The following is a 19,444-nucleotide window of genomic DNA, read 5'->3' on the forward strand; positions in this document are numbered from 1 at the left end:
TAAGGTTTATGTCTTCTTCTGCTCATAGTAAAGGAAAGGCAAAAGCCTAAAGGTGTACCAGTTAAAAGTTTACCTATCATTATAAAACCATCACGATGCCAGTTTTTTTTTGCTGGAAAATACACCTAAGGCCATAAAACTAAAGCATTCATTTGCCATAACTGGGGTTATCACATGGTTTAGTGGTAAAACAGAATAGCACCAAAAAAAACTGGAACTGGAATTTGTTTTAGACACATCATGGATTTTTTTAATGTAATAATTATATGGTTTATGAAATTGTAACCCATTGTAATCCATCTTGCTGAACCACAGATAGCAACTCGAACAAAGTTCAAGGTCAGAAAGTATGTTAATATACAAACGTTTCAATTTGACAGTTGTATAGCCAGCAATTCTTATTTCGACATGACAGTTTGCGTTATGAGAGCAAATGGAGAGCTCAAGTGTGCTACTGTGCTGCCCTCTACTGGTGAAATTTTGTATTGACATCCACTATTGAAGCAAGCCTTAAGCTTGGAGCCACATCACTTTATTGCTTGATAAATAAAAATAAGGAATTACTGGTTTAAATTTGGATGTTTCCAGATAAAATATAAAGAGGCAAATAAAAACCAATGCTATTAGTGTCAAAAGGTCACACATTGTGAAAGAGTTACACACTTCTGCCAAACAATCATTATTTGTATTATATACAATCTAATTTTAATAAATGTAATATTTCTACCTAGGAAGATCAACAAGCAAAAGTGAAACAAACTCACTCATCTCAAAAGCAAAAAAAATAATCATAAAACATCACACACATCACAGATACAACAAAGTAAAATAAATTATAAAGCACTAAAATACACCACTAAAAACATAAAACTCATTCTGACCTGTAAGGGTAAGCAAACAAGCATATCTTCAAACATATGCAAACAGATGCCAGAAAGATAGGTAAGGCCAAGCAAAAGAGCCCCATGGGGTCAATTCTCTTATGCTCTTTCACTTGTTGCCTCTGTATCTTCAACTATCTGTTCTGTTCTTCATTTTCTTTCTTCTTTGTAATTGTTCTTATTTTCATGATTCCCATTTCTTCACTAAGTTTGTTCACTATATAAAAACAAAAGCATAAATAACTGAGACTATAAGATCATCTTAGAAGTTTAGTGTTTTGGAGTATTCAACTGGAATTAGAAACGGTGTCCGCATGAACACTATTGATGCTCAGCACCAGGTATTTAGGTAAATACACAAAAATTAATACAATAATAAGTTCCACTTACATAGTCTCATAGGAGCTGTCTTTGGTCTTCAGGAAGCGCATGGCAAAAAAAGCACCTGCTTGGAGCACCAGCACCAATATGATTCCACCTATGAAGCTGGCCATGCTAAAACCCCCAGCCTTAGGAGTGTCGTCTTCATCCTTGGGAGTGTCATCTTCAGCCTTAGGAGTGTCATCTTCAGTGTTAGCAGTGTCATCTTAATGAGAAATATTAAGAAATATTTTAGTCACTGGCAGAGATTTATAAAAAAAAAAATAATAAAAAAAAAGGATAAAGGAATATTGAATATAACTGACACTGAGAAAAAATATGTTAACCTGAATCACTTTCTTCAGAATCAGCATTTCCAGTAAATGATCAAATAAACATAACAAGCATACATACATGTGCACACAGTTGATTATTTAAACACATTAACGATGTGTGTGATATTAATGTTTCTGTGGGTTTGTGATACTCACCTGGACATGAATCTTTCTCATTGAATACTACACAGCCTCCAGCTTCGTCCATGTCAGATATGCACCCTGTGTTATTATCTAAGCAAAAGGTGAAAACCATCAGCACCAGGTAACATTTGAGTCTGTGTTTGTGTTGTGTGTTCAGTATGTGTATGTATGTGTGTGTGTTGAGTGTTCCATAAAAGTGTTTTACATAAGAAGAGATAAACACACAATCAGATAATTACTTTTTGATCAGGGAAGGAGAGACAGAGGGGGAAAGAGAGAGAGAATCAGTGTAAATATGGCTAAAATGTTGCTTCTTCTGTACCTGCCTGGTTGTCTTACCACCCCACACACACATCACATTCTCCTCAGGGAAGATAATAGTACTGAATTATTAACTGAGGATGAGGTCTGTGTGAGGCTGCCAACTCTTTGTGTGCGCACTTTAATTATTCACTGTGCTGTTCCTGAGCACTCTCTACAAGGATGGAATCACATGTCACTCTGAGGTTGTGAGTGTGTGTGTTGAAGCAAGAAAGAGAGAAAGACAGAGACGCAGACATGGCAATAAATAAAAATATCCTTTCTCTGTTTGAGTGTGTATGTATTTGTATATGTGTGTTTATGTTAAGGCTATGCAATATATTGTTTGTTAATGAAGCCCTTACAACAAAAAACATACATGTCAATTTACAGTTTTTCTGCAATCTATAAAATAAAAATAATAGTATGAATCATTATTGCAAGTTTTATTTTTAAATGCCTATGTTAATTAATTAAGAAAAAGCATATTTAGCATTTTATTGTAATTTTAATGTAAAACTTAAACGCTAATGGCTAGTATATGTTTTTTTTTTCTGCAAGGGCTCACTTAATATCATAAGGGTGGCCTTTGCATACTAATATCACAAAATGCTTCAATACACAAATGAGAACTCAAGCAAGTCACAGTTTTTTCCATCTATCGTCACCAATCTCAGAAGTTACACAAGTGTTTGGGATGTTTTGACGAATTATGTCATTCATATAATCCAACAAATAAATAATAAAGATAGATAATCTGTAAACATGGTAAATCAGGTTCCCCAGTGCATTTCAAATATACTGCATGGCATATCTCAATCTCAATGTAATATTTTGTGTGTGTGTGTGTGTGTGTGTGTGTGTGTGTGTGTGTGTGTGTGTGTGTGTGTGTGTGAGAGAGAGAGAGAGCGAGAGAGAGAGAGAGAGAGAGAGAGAGAGCGAGAGAGAGAGAGTGTGTGTGTGAATGCATATGTGCATGTTCTCTCACCATTGTCACAGTTTCTCCATACACAGCGTGTCAGATTGAGCTCAGGGTCTCCACTTGTGCAACGATCACATGAGTCCAGGTCCGAGCAGTCTTCTTTGGTTGAATCATCTAACAATCAAGCAAATTAAACAATATGGAGCAAATCTGGGCCAGGTGCCTCTCCTCCTTTGTAATTGTCATGCCATGGTATTCTTACACTGTTCATGAAAGAAGTTTCAGATGATTAATTTCAAGTATACTAGCCAACACAGATCCCAATGATCACATATGAAATAATATATTTTTTTATTTAATGTCAGTTATTAATTTCTCTGGTTTGACCAATAGTCAACTTAGATCGAAGTGATTAGTAAAAATACAGTAATTTGTCATCTTAACTGAGAATTTGTTATAAGTTAATGGGATGTTATAAACCATTGGTTTACCAACAGTTTTAGAGCCCATTTGAGTCAGTTTAAGCAGTATAAAGGAAGCTCAAGGTACAGACGGTCTACTAACATCTAAAATCTACGGATTTAAATAAAACATTACAAAATTATATTTGGGAATTCTTATCACCTTAACACCTACACATTATCAGTTTTTAAGGAATGTAATAACCTGGACCTGTTAAAACTTTTAAACTAATCTGTTTTTTAAGTTGCCCAGAACCAGAGAATATTCTAATGGAAATGTTTTTAAATAGGCTTAAATAAGTCTAATGAATAAGACTTAAATAAGTCTAATGAATAATGACAGAGGAGAAATGTTAAAGGTTACAGAAAGGGTCAGTATTCAGTGAGATTATCTGTTAAAAGTAACATATAACCTGTTTTAGAATATGATTCCTGAACACATACAGACATACCTAACACAGTTGACTCTTACCTTCAGTTTGTGAACTGGTCATCTTCAGCTGTATAAGTAGCAAAGTACAACACAGCACAACTGCAGTACACCTCATTCTTAGCAACAGGCTGTCTCTTCTCTCTATATACATATGCAGTCACAATATAGATGAACAGATGCGAAGGTTTAACAAAAATTTACACTTTATGAAACTTGAACAGCTTACAAGACATATAACTGAAAAACTAGTGCACTCCAAAGTGCTCCAACTGGTGGACTAAATCACACTAAAGTGAAGGAAAAGTAAGTTAAAGAAACATCCCAGCTGTGCCCTTCAGCAAGGGACATTCTGCTGAGCTGTAATGCAATGATGTGTGTGTGTGTGTGTGTGTGTGTGTGTGTGTGTGTGTGTGTGTGTGTGTGTGTGTGTGTGTGTGTGTGTGTGTGTGTGTTTGTGTGAGTGCACTGACGTCATGCCTTCTGAATCAGAGAGTGGAAGATGTGTAACATGAGACAGGTTACTTGGCAATTGGATAGTTGGTCCCCCAGTCTCAATATCCAACCCAAAATGTAGGTTCATTATCAAACATGTACTGATGAAGAATATACTTGCAATAGCACTCACTCACTCACACACACACACACACACACACACACACACACACACACACACACACACACACACATGCTCCCATACATGTACACACATTCAGAATGTATTTTATTGTATTTCAGTAGACCATGCCACACTGAGAGACTATGGAGGCAGCATACACAGTCATTTCGGGAATTATTTTTTATCCTCTACCCTGAGTATCACAAGGACATCTACATAGGTACACACACACACACACACACACACACACACACACACACACACAAACACACACCACACAAATACAAAAAAAAGAATAAAATAGAAGAAAAGAAAAGAAAACAAAAGAAAAGAAAAAGAAGCTATCCAATAAGAGGGGCTTCTGCAACACTAAATGGAGCTGAGTCATTCTTCTGCAGTTATGGTGTTATATGTAAGAATCAAATGACTGACTTGTTTGTCTTTTTTCCACTAAGGCCTATTTGGAGGTATATCAAATTAGAGCTCTTCATTCTCATCTTCTCTCTGTCTCTATTCTTTACTGTCTCTTTGCTGAACACTGTCTCCTTGTATCTCTCTCACTGTGGCACTGCAGAAGATAATTATTTTTGGCTTTGACAGTGAACGAGTAGCTTGTGCGTGCATACAGGAGAAAGGGAGAGTCTGGCACAGTTAAATAACATGTGATGTCCTTCAGCTATATGCAGTATTAGGCATGCTCTTTTGATCCCTGTAAACTATACCCAAGGCCACTTTACCACTAGGTAAATGTAAGGTACTGATGCTCCATATTCTGTCTTAAAGAACAATGTGCATTAAACTGGTGCAGGTCTGTAGGTTGAATCTAGGTGTCAGTGTAAGACTGGGTAAGTTTGGATAGGGTAGAAAAGCCCACTACTCTCCTGGTTGATTGCTTATGTTCCTTTCAATGCATATGGTATGGTATATGGTATCTAATGTACTTTAGAAATCTATCTATCTATCTATCTATCTATCTATCTATCTATCTATCTATCTATCTATCTATCTATCTATCTATCTATCTATCTATCTATCTATCTATCTATCTATCTATCTATCTATCTATCTATCTATCTATCTATCTATCTATCTATCTATCTATCTATTTGCTGTCAAACGCGAATCCTAAGTATGCCCAGCAATGTGAATATAGAGTGGGCGGACTCCTGTTGGAAGCGCACGATAAAGCTAAAAAGACAGCGCGTGCGCTCTCTTGATATTAGGTAACTGGGAGAAGTTCCGCAGTCTCCTCATGCATGCACACACACGCATATACCTCCGGGAATATAGGTTTCTTTCAGAATTAATATTAAAATAATAACGCAGTACAGGTATTTCAAGCTGTTATGCACTGAATACATTATTACAATAAAGTATCTTACATACAAATTAGAACTGCGTCTGAATTGTGAAAATATTTATAATAAAAATGATCAGTATCCTAATGTGGGTTTCATAGTTTATATGGTGAATAATTCCCGGGTATATTTTCGCGCAGTCTCGGACATTTTAGAATGCTTTCAACTCATAGTGCTCTTTTCTCTTCAGATGGCGTCTACCGGAAGCGTGTGTCCTTATATAGACTACGCTAAGAAGAGGAGAGTTCCCCGTCTCTCGTGCCGAATTCCTCGCCCACCTGCATCATTGAAATGCACAGCCACTCGGTTATTGCGACGCCCCCTATTTCACCAGGGAGAGCGAGAATCCCTTCATCTGCCAGGAAATTATGTCATCGTTGCAGAGGTTATCTGCACATTACCCATGACTTCTAAACTAGTAGATTAACAACGAGTTAATCAACGTGAAACAGACTGCGTCGCTTGTGACACATAAAACCATGAAATGCATCACATCTTTAAAAGAGGTTTATGACAAACTGCGGCTCAGACATATAGGCCTACCCAAAATGTGCGTCACTACAATCAACTGTGCCTTCTTTTACGCGTGTTTTTCAGCACCATGGACAGCGATGACTCATTCTCTCTCTCTCTCTCTCTCTCTCTCTCTCTCTCTCTCACACACACACACACACACACACACACACACACACACACACACACACACACACACAAATACAAAGGGCTTTGCCAGATGAATTCATCTAATGGCATTTACTTTTTTATATAGATGTGAAATATATTACAATCCAATTTCTTAAACTCCTACACCATGGAACCATTAAATGCCTTTCACACATGAATCAGGAACGTCTACTCTCTAGCCGTCGCAGTGGGCGGGGTGAAAGAATGCGGTATTTTTATGAATGAAATTACGACAGTGGACGATTTCTCTGGGCGCTTTATGATTGGTTGTGGTTGGGGGAATCGACCCCGTCGTGGTAACTGACGTCAGAGGATCAGTGAAGGTACAGAGAGCTGCCCACAGATTTGAGAGTTCCACAGACGAGCTCGCGAAGACGACGGTCAAACACCGAGGAGCTAATGAAGAATCTTGCGCCTTTGTATTAATACAACAAATATACCCGACAGAAGACTTGGATCTGACTCCAAATTCAAAATTCCGATTATTCCACCGTGATTTCTTCGATCTCTAGTTTAAGATCTCACAGCGCGAGGTTTTGCTTGGATGATTAGCTACTGGAGGATTTTTCTTTAATCGAGCTTAACCACCACAGTAAGTCTGCATTTGCTTGAGTTTCTCTGTGTGCATCTGTGTATGACTGTCTTAATTTTAGAATATAATGAAACGGTTCACCAGTGAACACGACTAGGCCATCTGTAGCTCACTGCCACTATATTGTCAGTACTTGAGCAATCTCAACATGCGCACGAGACTGTTACACAGCATACAGTTTGCAAGGGGGGCTGGAATTAAATACGTAACCAGATAGCGCACTAGGAACAGGCTACGATATAACAATTTTACTTAAGGATTCTGAACTCACGTATCTCGTAAAATGCAGCATATGAATTTTAGTAGTATGTGCGAATTTAAACATGTACAGGCTTCTGTTTAGATTTTATACTTCGCGGGTATAAATGCCACTTATTTCTTTGACATGTAAGTAGATATACTGTAAAGTAGACTGAACTTGAATAACAAAGGCTACTTATCGTTTAGATTATGATTTTCACCGAGAATAAGTAGATGTTTCAGAATGTATTATCTGAATTATCAATTTAAACAATGATGCAGAACTGCTGATCTAATCACCAAATTTCCTTCTGTGACTGATATGAGAGCTTTTCAGTTCTGCCAGTGAGCATGTCAGAATCTGCCTTCAGTACCACAATATTGATACTGTGTTCATGTCTCTTCTTTATTCTCCCCTACAGTGATGGACACTAATGATTCTGAAGTTGGATTGGAGGTTGTCTTGGAGATAGATCCCATTCTACAGGATGCCCCTGCTCACATCACACCCAACCCCCTACTTGCAGCAGTGATGACTCCTTGGGATGTAGCCCTGTGTGTGTCAGGTGCTTTAATTTGCTGTGAGAATGCAATTGTTGTGGTGACTATTCTGTCCTCGTCATCTCTACGGGCACCCATGTTCCTGCTGATTGGCAGCCTAGCCTGGGCGGACTTCCTGGCAGGAGTGGGTCTGCTGCTGCAGTTCCTGTCTCATTGGTATGTGCCCTCAGAGGTGCTGGAGTTGGGGAGTGTGAGCTTGCTCGTGAGTGCACTGAGCGCATCAGTGTTCTCGCTGCTAGGCATAACCTTGGACCGATTCCTGTCCCTCCACCGAGCCCTGACTTATGGCTCACAGCGCACGCACACTCATACCCGGTGGGCCCTGGCTGCAGGATGGGTGCTGGCTGGCCTACAAGGGGCTCTCCCTGCCCTCGGCTGGAACTGTTTGGACGCTAAGCAGGCCTGTAGCGTGGTACGGCCGCTGACCCGGATTCACTTGGCCACCCTCTGTGGGGGTTTCCTGTTGGCCCTGGCTCTAATGCTGCAGCTAAATGCCTGGATCTGCCAAGTTGTCCTACGCCACTCACACCAGATTGCGCTACAGAGACACACGTTACCTTCAGCACGCACGCACGCCCGTCGCCGGGTGCACACTCTTGCTTTTATCCTCGCCACCTTCGCCAGCTGCTGGACGCCCTTCGCCCTGTACGGCCTCCTGGGTGATGGATCATCACCTACCCTGTACACATACCTTACACTGGTGCCAGTAACAGGGAACTCTCTGCTCAACCCTCTCATTTATGCCTATAGAAACACGCACATACAGAGAGCACTGAGGCAGGCCTTCTGTTGCTGCCTTCCAAACACATCTCAGAAATGCACACACACGCCCAGTGATGTCTAATTCAAAGCAAACGTCACATTCTCATGAAGAGCACATTAAAAAATGCTATATAGTGCCATGAAATAACATGCTCTGAAATCCATTACCAGTGTCAAGCCCATAAACATATGCACTTACATATTGAGAAAAATTTCACTGTGCCAACAGAAAAGACCTCTTCCTGACTCCTTATGAGTCATGAATGACAGTCACTGTCCTGCAGCATTTAAAGTGTGTGCTGTTTTATATTTTCTTTGTTTTTATTCTGCATTCAAAAATGCCTAATTAAAACTGTTTATCCTCATTAGTTTTCAATGTCACCAATAGAAATACATATTCCACAGCAGATTTTCCATTCAGTCATATTAAAGGAAAATGAAATGATGTTTCATTGTGAATAGAATTATTTTAATTGTTTTCAATTTGTGCCTGATATTTCACAAACTCTGACATTCAGAGATTATAGATGTAATTAAAAATCATTTGCACTTTACAACAGTTACTTGACGAAGTTTTATTTGAATGCTATTACCAGTCATGTAGGTCTATTTATTTGATTATTGATCAAATTATTTGCCATTTGATACCTCTGCAAAATGATGGGTGTTTTTATACTTCATGTTTGTCCTGTTTGCACTTGTGAGAAATTAATGGTGCACAAATTGTCTACATGTGACTGAATGTATTATTTTTAAAATTGAAATGTTTTATGAATACTGCTGTCTTGTTTATAGCAAAATAAATAGTGAATCTTTGAAATAAAATGATTGATTTTTGTATTCTCTGAAAAGCCACAAGTACTGTTTGCGAAAACATACTCATCACATTGGAATAAATCGGGCATCAGTTATCGGGTAACAGCTGGAAGGCACGCACTGGTGCAACACAAGACTGAATCATTGTAAGTCCCACTGTGTTTGGTCATGTAACTGAGCCAGCCTCAAAAAAAATTATTTTCATTAACAAATGCATTTCATTTGAGTGTGTTAATGGAACTGTCCACAATAGTCAAGGGGGAGCCTATGACTATCATTCTTTTTTTTTTTTTGCTCAGATCTAAAATACACTGAACACAAATGTGTATCTGATACAAATGAATTACTAAATAAATGCATCTTAAAAGGATTAAAATGTAATACACTCATGTAATAGGAAATATAGACTTGTTAAATATGATTTTAAGGAAGAAGAAAATGAAATGTTAAATTGTCACAGTTGCAGCTTTGGTTAGCTGCCAGCAAGAATCATAATTCTATTTTAAAGGTTAACATTTGAAAATTGCTGCTATATTCTGCTACATTTTATATCAACTCATCCTTGTAGAGTATTGTTGTACTGTATGTTTTACATTACCTTGTATAGTAATGTTTTAGATACATTGGGGAGGAAAAATGGTCTAGTATGCTAACATTTAGTAATGGTCTGTGGGCCCTGACACAACACAGAGTAGTGCTCCTTGAATACACTCCTGGTTTAACTCATCAGGGCTGGGTTTCTCAGAAGCATCATAACACAAAGATTATTGTTAAATTTTAGCACAAGTACCACACTGAACACTCTATTGTAGATGATCCCAACACAGTGATAGTGCTGTGAAATGGAGCTAGCTCATTATCTAAACCTTTTTGTGGATTAGGAAATCCACAAAACATGTGCACTATAGAATAGGCCAAACACCTGAGGCAGAACCCTATTTTATTATAACTATATATCCAAATAACTTTTAAACATCTCTTAAAAGTTCAATCTATGGAAGATTAATATTTCACTGATATGAAATTATATCAGAATCAGCAAGAAAGCCAACTGCATTCTTGAGGACACTGACAATCTATTTGATTTAGAGGAACTCAAACAGTATGGATGGCTAACAGAAGCTAACATTCTCAAAAAGTAACTGAAAAAAAATTTCTCTTCAAAAATCTGAAAATGTCTTATAGAAGGCTGTTATAATGCTTCCGTCCTATGTGAAGGCCAGTTTATTTTTAATTATACATCTCTGTTCTGCACTGGTTATACTATGGAAATACTGTATTAGGCAGGTCACAGAGTAGCATTTCTAAGTTCTGGCACAGGAGTGGCCTGCCATGCAGATTTTAGGGCTCTCACTGGTCCAACACACTTGACCCAACTCATCAGCCAATTAATTTATAGGTTTAATTACATGAGATAGAGATGGGGGACTGTAAAAATGCATAGGGCAGGGGGACTCCAGAAAATGAAAGGGAAATACAATCAACAAGAACAGGTTCACAAACATACCATATTCGAAATTAAGATCTTTATTTTCATTAAAAGCACTGATAGAAAATGTTTACAATTACAAATCAAAAATACCAAATAAATTGTTTTCTGATTTCAAAACTTTGCATAATTTTCAGTAAAACTTTGGCTTTAAAATAATAGGCACTTTGGAATACAAAATCAAAAGGAAAGACCAGGTGACTGGCAAAGGCATTAATGGGACTGCACACTGGACACATGGGGAGGACAGGTAATGTAAAATAACAGGTTAAATTCTTCCATGGACCACATGCAACTGAGCTAAAATACGTGTTGCCATTTGTCGCAGCTCATAAAATAAGCACATCCAGTCAGACATTGGAACCCAAGCCAATCAGCAAAATGAAAAAAAGAGGAAATACCACCACATGGAATGACATAACGCCACAAGTGGCACTGAGGTCAGAGAAAAGATGCATTCCACAAACATGGATAGAGATATCAGCTGTCAAGGCCACAGGCCATGAACACACAAAAACTGGATTAAGAGAATGCTCATGCTTTAACTCTGGGAATGAGTGCTCTAAGGGCCAATAACAGAAAGTAATCTAATCTAAATTACAAACTTCAATAGTCTATTAGTTTTGAGTATCTAAATTACATAATGTGTCTCTTACTCGTCTGGGTGTAGGAAAAATACCAAAGATTTGGGTGATTAATATCAAGCTTCTGCAGATATACTGACATGCAACAAGAATAAACACTTTGATCCTCTTTACCTCTAAAATGTACCCATCTTTAGCTGCAGAAGAACAGGCCCTCAGAAATAGGAGCAGGCTAATCATCTAAATAATTCACTCTCAGTCAGAACAGACCGCGCGCGCACACACGCATGGGCACATGCGCACATGCCCTCTTTACCATACACTGCAGTTAGATGCATTAAAAGATAAGTTATTTGAGAAGTGGAAGTTGAATAATCTTTGCTATGAGATGTAGACTTATTCAGACCACTCCTCATCATCAAACTCTGAAGAATCATCCTCGGAATCGCTACACTCCACAGCAATACGGCGGGACAAGATAGCTGCCACATCATTGCCCACGACGTCCCTCTTCTCTTGCTCTCTCTGCTCCTCCACTTTACGCAGATTAAATCCTGGATACAAACAAGCACACTTTCACCAACTTGTTCAGACACACTGTTAAGGAACTGAATTTAAATATGCAGACATCAAAATAGAACATTATGCTAAGGTCCATCCAGCAGTCCCCCCCCCCCCCCCCCCTCCAAGTGTTCTGTTCTCATTGAAGCCCTCAAAAGGGCCGAATCTGTTTTGCAAATACAGCACACTGCCAATGGGTTTATGCCCCATATCCAAAACCATTTTAAGATATGCGCATTTTTGTTCTCCCTGTTCTAACATACCCAAGTTAATCAGGTGTGTTAGGTTATGGAAAAAATACAAAAATGTGCAGAAGATGGGGTCCCTAAGAACCAGTGGGATACTGAATTTTCAGAGGAATAGACAATAATTACGGATAGAGATGCCATACCCTAAAATTCATTGTTCTTAACTGATGCATGAATGTCAAATATTGAATCAAATCTGGCCTGCAGCTAATCCAAAGAAATGCTGTTTGTTCCGACAGTTCAGAAGTTGTCATCTAGATCCCTTCACTTACCTTGGCGAATAGCTGCTAGGAGATCACTGCGGGCATCGCTGGCAGGGGCAGGCTGGGCTTTGGGAGCAGGAGAGGTAGGAGGGGGACCTGGGGGTGGGGGAGCTGGAGCAACAGAAGGAAAGCATGGAGGAGGCGGGCCTGGGGGAGGAGGGGGTGGGGGTGGAGGTGGGGGTCCATCCCGAATAGGTTGAGGGGGTGGAGATGGAATATAGGGAGCTATAGGGGGTGGAGGAGGGACAGAGGAGGAATTAATGCAAGCAGGAGGAGAGGGAGGAGTATCGAATCCTGTAACAGGTGGGGGCGGGATTATAATGCTAACAGGTGGGGGAGGAGGTGGTGCTATAGGAGGGGCCACCATGGGGCGGCCAGTAGGAGAGGACACCATCACAGGGGGAGCTGGGGGAGGGTGAGTGGGACTTAAGAGGCTACTTCGCTTCTGGGTTGAAGTTCCAGGCAGTCCCTCATTATACCTGCAAGACATCTGGGATTAGTGAATGCACAACAGGATCTGTGCACAATGACTAAAAACTATGGAGGGACACTTACGCCACGTCTAGTGGCGGAGGTGGCAGGAAACCATCATCATCAGACAGTGGAGGTGGCAAAGGGGAGCCAGGATCAAAATTGCGAGAGGAAGTACTTTGGTCGTAAAATCCCTCAGAATCAAACATACCCATGTCCTCACCGGAGCCAATGCTACCATTAAAGTCAATAGAATTACTAAGGAAAAACAAAAAAACACACACACACACACACACACAAACACAGGTAAATTCCTTTATACAAACATGCTTTCATGTCTCCATCAGTACTTTTACATTCACTTACCCAGCATCAGTTTTAGGTACAACAAATTCTTCACCCATTTTGAGCCGTTCCCATTCCTCTTTACGGGTTTTGATCTTGCGGGGATTCAGGTTGCTTCGGTTCGGGTTTTCTCGTTTCTCTTTCTACACTCACAAACGCACTCAAATTTAATTCAAACAGAAACAAAATACCAGAAAACTCACATTATAATCCTACATCACGAGACGCCTATCTCACCCTATGTTTCCGTTTTTCCTTCATGATGTCTTTGGTATCTTGTAGCATCTGCTCTTTCCACAGGTCGAAGAAATAGGATGGATCAGTATAGAATTTAAGCGCCTCCTTCCCATCCTCCCTGAGACAGACACACACAGCAGATTAAGACAGGTCATTAATGTTTATACCAGAGATAACAAGTGCTTTGGGTTTCCATGAAGAGCACACATAGGAAACTCTGCACAGACTGGTGATACAGATAGCAGGCTCCTATTCCAAAAGCCTCATTTATTTACGTTAACCACATACAGCTTCACAGACAGCAATGTTCTATTCATGAAGGGTGGCATGCAGTATACAGTGTGCCTACTGGAGCACTGAGAATTGCGTTTTTACACACAAGCAGCAAATTAAAATAGGATTGTCTTAAAGGCAAAGAATTTGATTATTATACAACTAGATTTCAAACAACCAATTTCTGCAGCAATCCTCTTTAAAAGCTTTCTGTAATACCGCCGACACTGTTGCTTATCTGCAATAAAATCTTTTTTTTTTTTTATTAAAAAAAGAGAAGGTCCACTGGATTGACATCTCTCTTTAGTCTGCACTTTTACCAGGCAACAAATGACTGAAATCTGAAAGTGCCCTAATATAGTACATCCCAGAACATAGATCTGTATCCATTTACTGCAGATGAAAAGTAAACCATGTGCATGGATGTGTGTGAACCTATAAATGCTGAGGATGTTAAGTGGAGGTGGCTGGTTGCAGGTTATGTAAGTCTCCTGAACAGGCTGGGGCAGAGATGGCCGGGCGAAGAGCTGCTGGTCCTGAATCAGATTAGAGCGGAAAGCTTTGCGAGTGGTGATTGCCTGCAGAGACACTGAAGGCAACAAAACCAGGAAGCAAGTGAGTGGAAGAACAAAAGAAAAAAACAGGAGCACACTTAATTAATCATGCACAATTACTTCAGGAGGTGCTGAGAAAGGGCCGGTTTTGTTATCAGTCATCAATTGTTGATGGGCTCAGATAAATTATCAGCATGACTTAGCAAAGAGAGGATGTTCTCTTACCCTCTTCCTCTTTAGGATCCAGCTGTGTGACTTTGACCTGCAGCTTGTCCACTCTCTCACCAAGGGTGTTCACCCTATCTGCAAACATGCTTGCCTGGACAAACAGCTCGCCGAACACATCCTCCGCAAACTTGCCTGGGACACGCACAAAGATATGCAGAGTCAGCCTCACTCAGTGGGCCCTACAGCAACACAAATCCAGTAGAGGGCACCACTCACTGAGGGAGCCGAGCTGGCGGATGATGTTGGCCAGCGTGATGTTGGTCACGCACTCTAGCTCGCTCTTCACAGCCATGGGCAATGTCTGGCGACACAGGTGCCGCGGCTCGATGTTGCGCATCACCAAGGGCATGATGGTGGCTCAGCTCCTTGCCTCACTGCCAGACAGGAGATCGGACATGAGATCCAGGGCTGTGGGAATTAACACTGCTGCTGCGGCTTCCGCAACAGTCTTACTTCTGCTCATTCTAGCTGTCGCGCTGTTTGTTTTGCCGTGCACGCAGACACTTTCAGTTATCCAACGCATGTAGAAACACAACCAGGCTGGAGTTTAAAGCAGAACCAATCCTGCCTTGCGCCTTCCTTCATTGACGCAACTACTGCATGCTTTATTTTTGTATCACCACTGCAGAGGCAACACTATCTCTGGGCATGTCTGTTCTGCTGCATTTGTGAAAACTGGTGAACTATCTTGCATAGCAAGATCACCGTTATCGAAGGCCGAGACAAGGTGCCCTATATGTGATAACCCTTGTCTCTTAGTTGAACAGCAGCATTATGGAAACAGTGCTAGTAGCCAAAGCAAGTTCCCTCTTTTGTATGCATGTGGGGTAGCAATGTCTCTACTGAAGTAGAAATAACACTATGTGGCTAAACAGAAGAAAATTGTTCCCTTTTCCACTATGGCCATCAACAGAACAAGTTACTCTGAATGGAGAAATCATGATGTATCCTGAGCCAGCTACATAGCCAGCCTGCAAAATAAAGAAGGACATATCCTTCTGTCTTCCAGGCATAAAACTGCACATTTTGAGATAGTGATACTGTCTGGCCCACTAGTATGTACACAGGAAGGCTCCACTTATTTGTTGTTTGGATATGCTGCCAAATATAACATGATCAGACAGACATTAAAAGAATTTGATGCAACATAGAAATACAATTTATTTAACGAGCTAAGGCATGTACATCTATGTAGAGGATTCAAAAATATGTCTACCTATATCTAAGATTTTTTTAGTCTAGTTTATTATGTACACAGAAGTCAACTGTAATGTACTGCAATAGCTAAAATGTGAATACAAATATTTGTGATGCATACTAAAGGGACATGATGAGAAAGGACTGGTTTGAACTGAGAGCTAAAGTCACTGTGTGCCATTCTACTATTTTTCATACACATACTATATATACAATCAATTTTGTGGCATATATCTATGTTCAGGATTATATATCAGGATTACTATATCAGGACTGCCCAAAACCCGAGATTATACATCCAGGATTACTATATCAGGAATGCACAAATCCCGGTAAGGAAGGCTGATCAAACAAAACTCACAGAACTTGGTGTCTGATGATCATGACATTCTGCAGTGTAAGCAGTAAAATAGGACTTCTTAATTAGAGTTAAGAGTCTATATTGTATTTACCTATAGAAACCAAAACAGACCTCATTGGGTATGTACATTTACAAAGAACCTGTAAGTGTCAGCATAACACTCAGCATTCAGTTTTTTATTTTATTCTTAGACATCACAATTTTCTGTATAGAAGTTTACTCAATGTAGTTTTTTAATAAAAGAATATGTATTAAATAATTGTTAAAGCCAATTATATTTCAATGGAAACAACAGACTTCCACTAGATTTAAAGGGCATTTTACAAATATTTTTCAAAACATTTATGTTAGCTTTGTAATACCTTAAACACTGATCCACAAATATATAATTGTTGTCCCAAATAGGACAAGGTGTACAGTATAAAATTCACATCAGTGACTCGTGTTGTCAGTGACTATCCTACTGTAGTGTTTACACCGAACTTTAATCTAGCACACTGATGTAATGCAACTGTTTCTCCAGTCAACCTTGATTAGTGGGTGTTAGGAGGTGGATCCAAAATCAAAAACAATACACATCCAGGAGCAAACATAGGCAGCCCTTTCCTTAAAATTAAACCTACAATAGTCCTGGGGAAGCAATAATAAAGAATTTAATATTTTCTCACCTATAAGATACTCTGTTTAACTTATGATCGAAGTATCTAACCCTCCAACTGCACTTTTGGAACCTAACTAATTCAGTGTTTAGTGAAGGGGTCTTCAGTTAAATATTTAAATGAAAACGTTGGAGGTGAAGTGCGATCTCGGCTAATTTCAGCATAACAATGAAAAGACAATAAGCATCTGAAATTAATGAGAGGTAACGTTGTTCTCTCATATTTTCCACCTCACTAATCCCTTCATGAATAGAAATGAGATTATTTACAAAACCACCATCTTCTCAGTATGGTTGACATGGTGAAATATGTACGTCTAGCTTTTAGGCTTACTCTACTTAGTCTTTACACACCCTTAAACACCCGGCTCCTGTGTAATAGTACAGTTCTGACCACCTGGGTATCAGGTACGATAGCCTGGGGTAAACTCTACAGAATGGTGATTAGCTCTCCAGAAGTGGGGCTAGGCCTATATGCAACAGAGAAAGAACTCAAATCTCCAATAAATTTACCTTCCTACAGAGTTCACAACACCTTGAAATAACGGATCAGGTGTTTTGGGTTTGTGTTTGAAGTAGCTAACATTTTACATGAGCGAAAAACTCCATAGGACGAGTACCGATGCAATAGAATTGATCTAGACATGAATGAAGACTGTAATTAGCTAGCTAGCTGTGAAGTAACCCTGGGTTATATAGCTATGACTACTGTATGCAGTAAAGACGAGCCATTGGCTTTAAGCAAAAAATCAAAACGATTAAGCTAAACCTAGTTTAAACTGAAACAACATAAATCTGACCAGATGTTGCGGAATAATCTATACAATATCTACGAAATATTACACTGCAGACGACCGGATAAAGCCAAGTTAACTTTACTTATTTTCGGAAAGTAAAACTTTGCGGCCCACCCTGAACGTCCAAAGCAGGAAGTAAGTTATTAACTAAGCTACCAAGATAGCTAGCTAGCAACTTAAACAGCACAAAAGTGGCTAGCTAGCTAGTTCGCGTTTTAAATAAAGGTGAAAATATAAAGATAATCTCTTACCGAAAGATAAAGGAAATTAGTCCTTTCTGTAGAAGTCTTTATAGTTTTCAAATACTTAATGTTAGCTACCTTAACATACTTTTGTGACTCATTATTTTTCTGAGCCGAAAATTGTTACAATCTACCGTCGCAAGAGCACGGACTCTAAAGTTCCGGCTTTGTTAACTTTTCATTGGTCGATGCTTACAGGTTCGGAGAAACGATTGGGTGATTAAGATGCCAATTGCGTAGGCGAGGGGTGGGTTAAAAAAAATCGGTACGACTCCACCCGTGCGAGTTGAAAACATCTGTTCCTCATCTTCGTAGGGAAGGGTGGGCATTCCTAACTGACGGGCCTGTTCCAATTTATAATCTAGATTAAACATAACAGCACCAACCTTAGTCCTTCTCCAACGAGCTAAAACTAACCTTGCAAGCGCCTTACATTTCTGAATTGACACTGTCAAACCTTTAAAACATTTAATTGCCAGGTTTTATTTATTTTCTGTGACAGTACAATCAAACTGTTATCCCCCTCTAAAGTCTAAAAAGCAGACAATCTAGCCTAGGAACATCGTTTTTATACGAATAAGGCTAGTAATTCTTTGTACAGTTTCAGTATCTGATTTAGAAGATTTACTATGGGTTAATAGTATCAAGTTCCGTGTCGGTTTCATTCATTTGTAGGCATAATATTAAACTGAACTTTACAGAGAACGTGAAAAGCAATTGTTGAAAAAAACGGTTGAAGTTCTTATCCGCTGTTTTTAACTGACATGTTTCCTTTACAGAATAATTTTGTTTACTTGCAGTCATCTTCAAAAGGAAGGATTTCAGAATCATGTTTTTGGTGGAGAGCCCGCGTTACATAGGCCCATATAAGGAATTTGTCTGGGTGACGTCACATGTAAAATACTAAACGTCACACTTGACTGTTCACAGTAAAGGACACAGAATAGAGAATAAACCTAAAAAACAAACATTTAAACAAAGTTTAAAATATAAGTCAATTAAAACCGAATTTAAAAAATAATGAATATGTACACATAGGGAATGTCTGGAGTGTGATATAAACAGTCGTGATGTTATAGTTATGAGCTACAATTTAGGGAGGTAGGCTAAAGTGCAAAGTGTCCACTGTGATTGTGTTCTGGGGTGAGAGGTGTCAGCTGTGATTTTGTCAGTTTTGTAAGGTTACATTTGATAATTCTCTCTGTAGTTCTAAATTATGTGCTAGAGTTTGGATGGTTCAAATTGTTATGTACGGTGTGAAAATGAATTCAAGGATTTCAGTATAAGCTTGGTTCATCACCTGTGGCAGCTGGAAGATGATCAGCTGCCCTGGACAGAACGTCCTCTCTGCTGTGCACTCTGGAGCTTAAGGTGACTGGAACTGCACCAGGAGCACAAGTTCCCTCCTGTACACTCATCACTGTTGTTTATGGTGACCATGGTGATGGGTGTTATCTGCAAATGTTAGGAT

The 19,444-nt window shown here is 39.4% G+C and overlaps 3 protein-coding genes across 3 annotated transcripts; 1 reads left to right on the forward strand and 2 right to left on the reverse strand.

The window, feature by feature from the left end:
- Window positions 1-1,267: 1,267 nt before the first annotated feature.
- On the reverse strand, window positions 1,268-3,951 carry cd164l2 (CD164 sialomucin-like 2). The gene is made up of 5 exons (XM_027027479.2): window positions 3,876-3,951; window positions 3,009-3,116; window positions 1,733-1,810; window positions 1,589-1,596; window positions 1,268-1,432 (listed from the first exon to the last, which is right to left on the reverse strand). The coding sequence occupies exons 1-5, from the start codon at window positions 3,949-3,951 to the stop codon at window positions 1,268-1,270; spliced, it is 435 nt and encodes a 144-aa protein (XP_026883280.1).
- Window positions 3,952-6,873: 2,922 nt separating this feature from the next.
- Window positions 6,874-9,396, forward strand: gpr186 (G protein-coupled receptor 186). Its single transcript, XM_027027496.2, has 2 exons — window positions 6,874-7,086; window positions 7,749-9,396. Coding segments are annotated over exons 1-2 (984 nt in total). The 5' UTR covers window positions 6,874-7,085; the 3' UTR covers window positions 8,732-9,396.
- A 1,575-nt stretch (window positions 9,397-10,971) lies between these two features.
- Window positions 10,972-18,130, reverse strand: wasf2 (WASP family member 2). Its single transcript, XM_027027495.2, has 9 exons — window positions 17,983-18,130; window positions 14,935-15,092; window positions 14,716-14,850; window positions 14,372-14,525; window positions 13,664-13,781; window positions 13,448-13,569; window positions 13,166-13,339; window positions 12,620-13,089; window positions 10,972-12,092 (listed from the first exon to the last, which is right to left on the reverse strand). The coding sequence occupies exons 2-9, from the start codon at window positions 15,065-15,067 to the stop codon at window positions 11,935-11,937; spliced, it is 1,464 nt and encodes a 487-aa protein (XP_026883296.2). The 5' UTR covers window positions 15,068-15,092; window positions 17,983-18,130; the 3' UTR covers window positions 10,972-11,934.
- Between the last annotated feature and the right edge of the window lie 1,314 nt (window positions 18,131-19,444).

The sequence above is a fragment of the Electrophorus electricus genome, chromosome 8 (assembly GCF_013358815.1).
Source record: "Electrophorus electricus isolate fEleEle1 chromosome 8, fEleEle1.pri, whole genome shotgun sequence".
Classification (NCBI taxonomy): Eukaryota; Metazoa; Chordata; class Actinopteri; order Gymnotiformes; family Gymnotidae; genus Electrophorus; species Electrophorus electricus.

What these genes read in the sequence shown, in the direction of transcription:
- cd164l2 (XM_027027479.2), bottom strand. Translation starts at nt 3,951, where the DNA reads ATGAGGTGTACTGCAGTTGTGCTGTGTTGTACTTTGCTACTTATACAG. An exon ending in GACCAGTTCACAAACTGAAG is followed by an intron (nt 3,117 to 3,875) that starts GTAAGAGTCAAC and finishes CTTGATTGTTAG; the next exon opens with ATGATTCAACCAAAGAAGAC. An exon ending in ATGGAGAAACTGTGACAATG is followed by an intron (nt 1,811 to 3,008) that starts GTGAGAGAACAT and finishes CCTTTTGCTTAG; the next exon opens with ATAATAACACAGGGTGCATA.
- wasf2 (XM_027027495.2), bottom strand. Translation starts at nt 15,067, where the DNA reads ATGCCCTTGGTGATGCGCAACATCGAGCCGCGGCACCTGTGTCGCCAG. An exon ending in CCGCCAGCTCGGCTCCCTCA is followed by an intron (nt 14,851 to 14,934) that starts GTGAGTGGTGCC and finishes TGCGTGTCCCAG; the next exon opens with GCAAGTTTGCGGAGGATGTG. An exon ending in CCTCCGCCACTAGACGTGGC is followed by an intron (nt 13,090 to 13,165) that starts GTAAGTGTCCCT and finishes GATGTCTTGCAG; the next exon opens with GTATAATGAGGGACTGCCTG.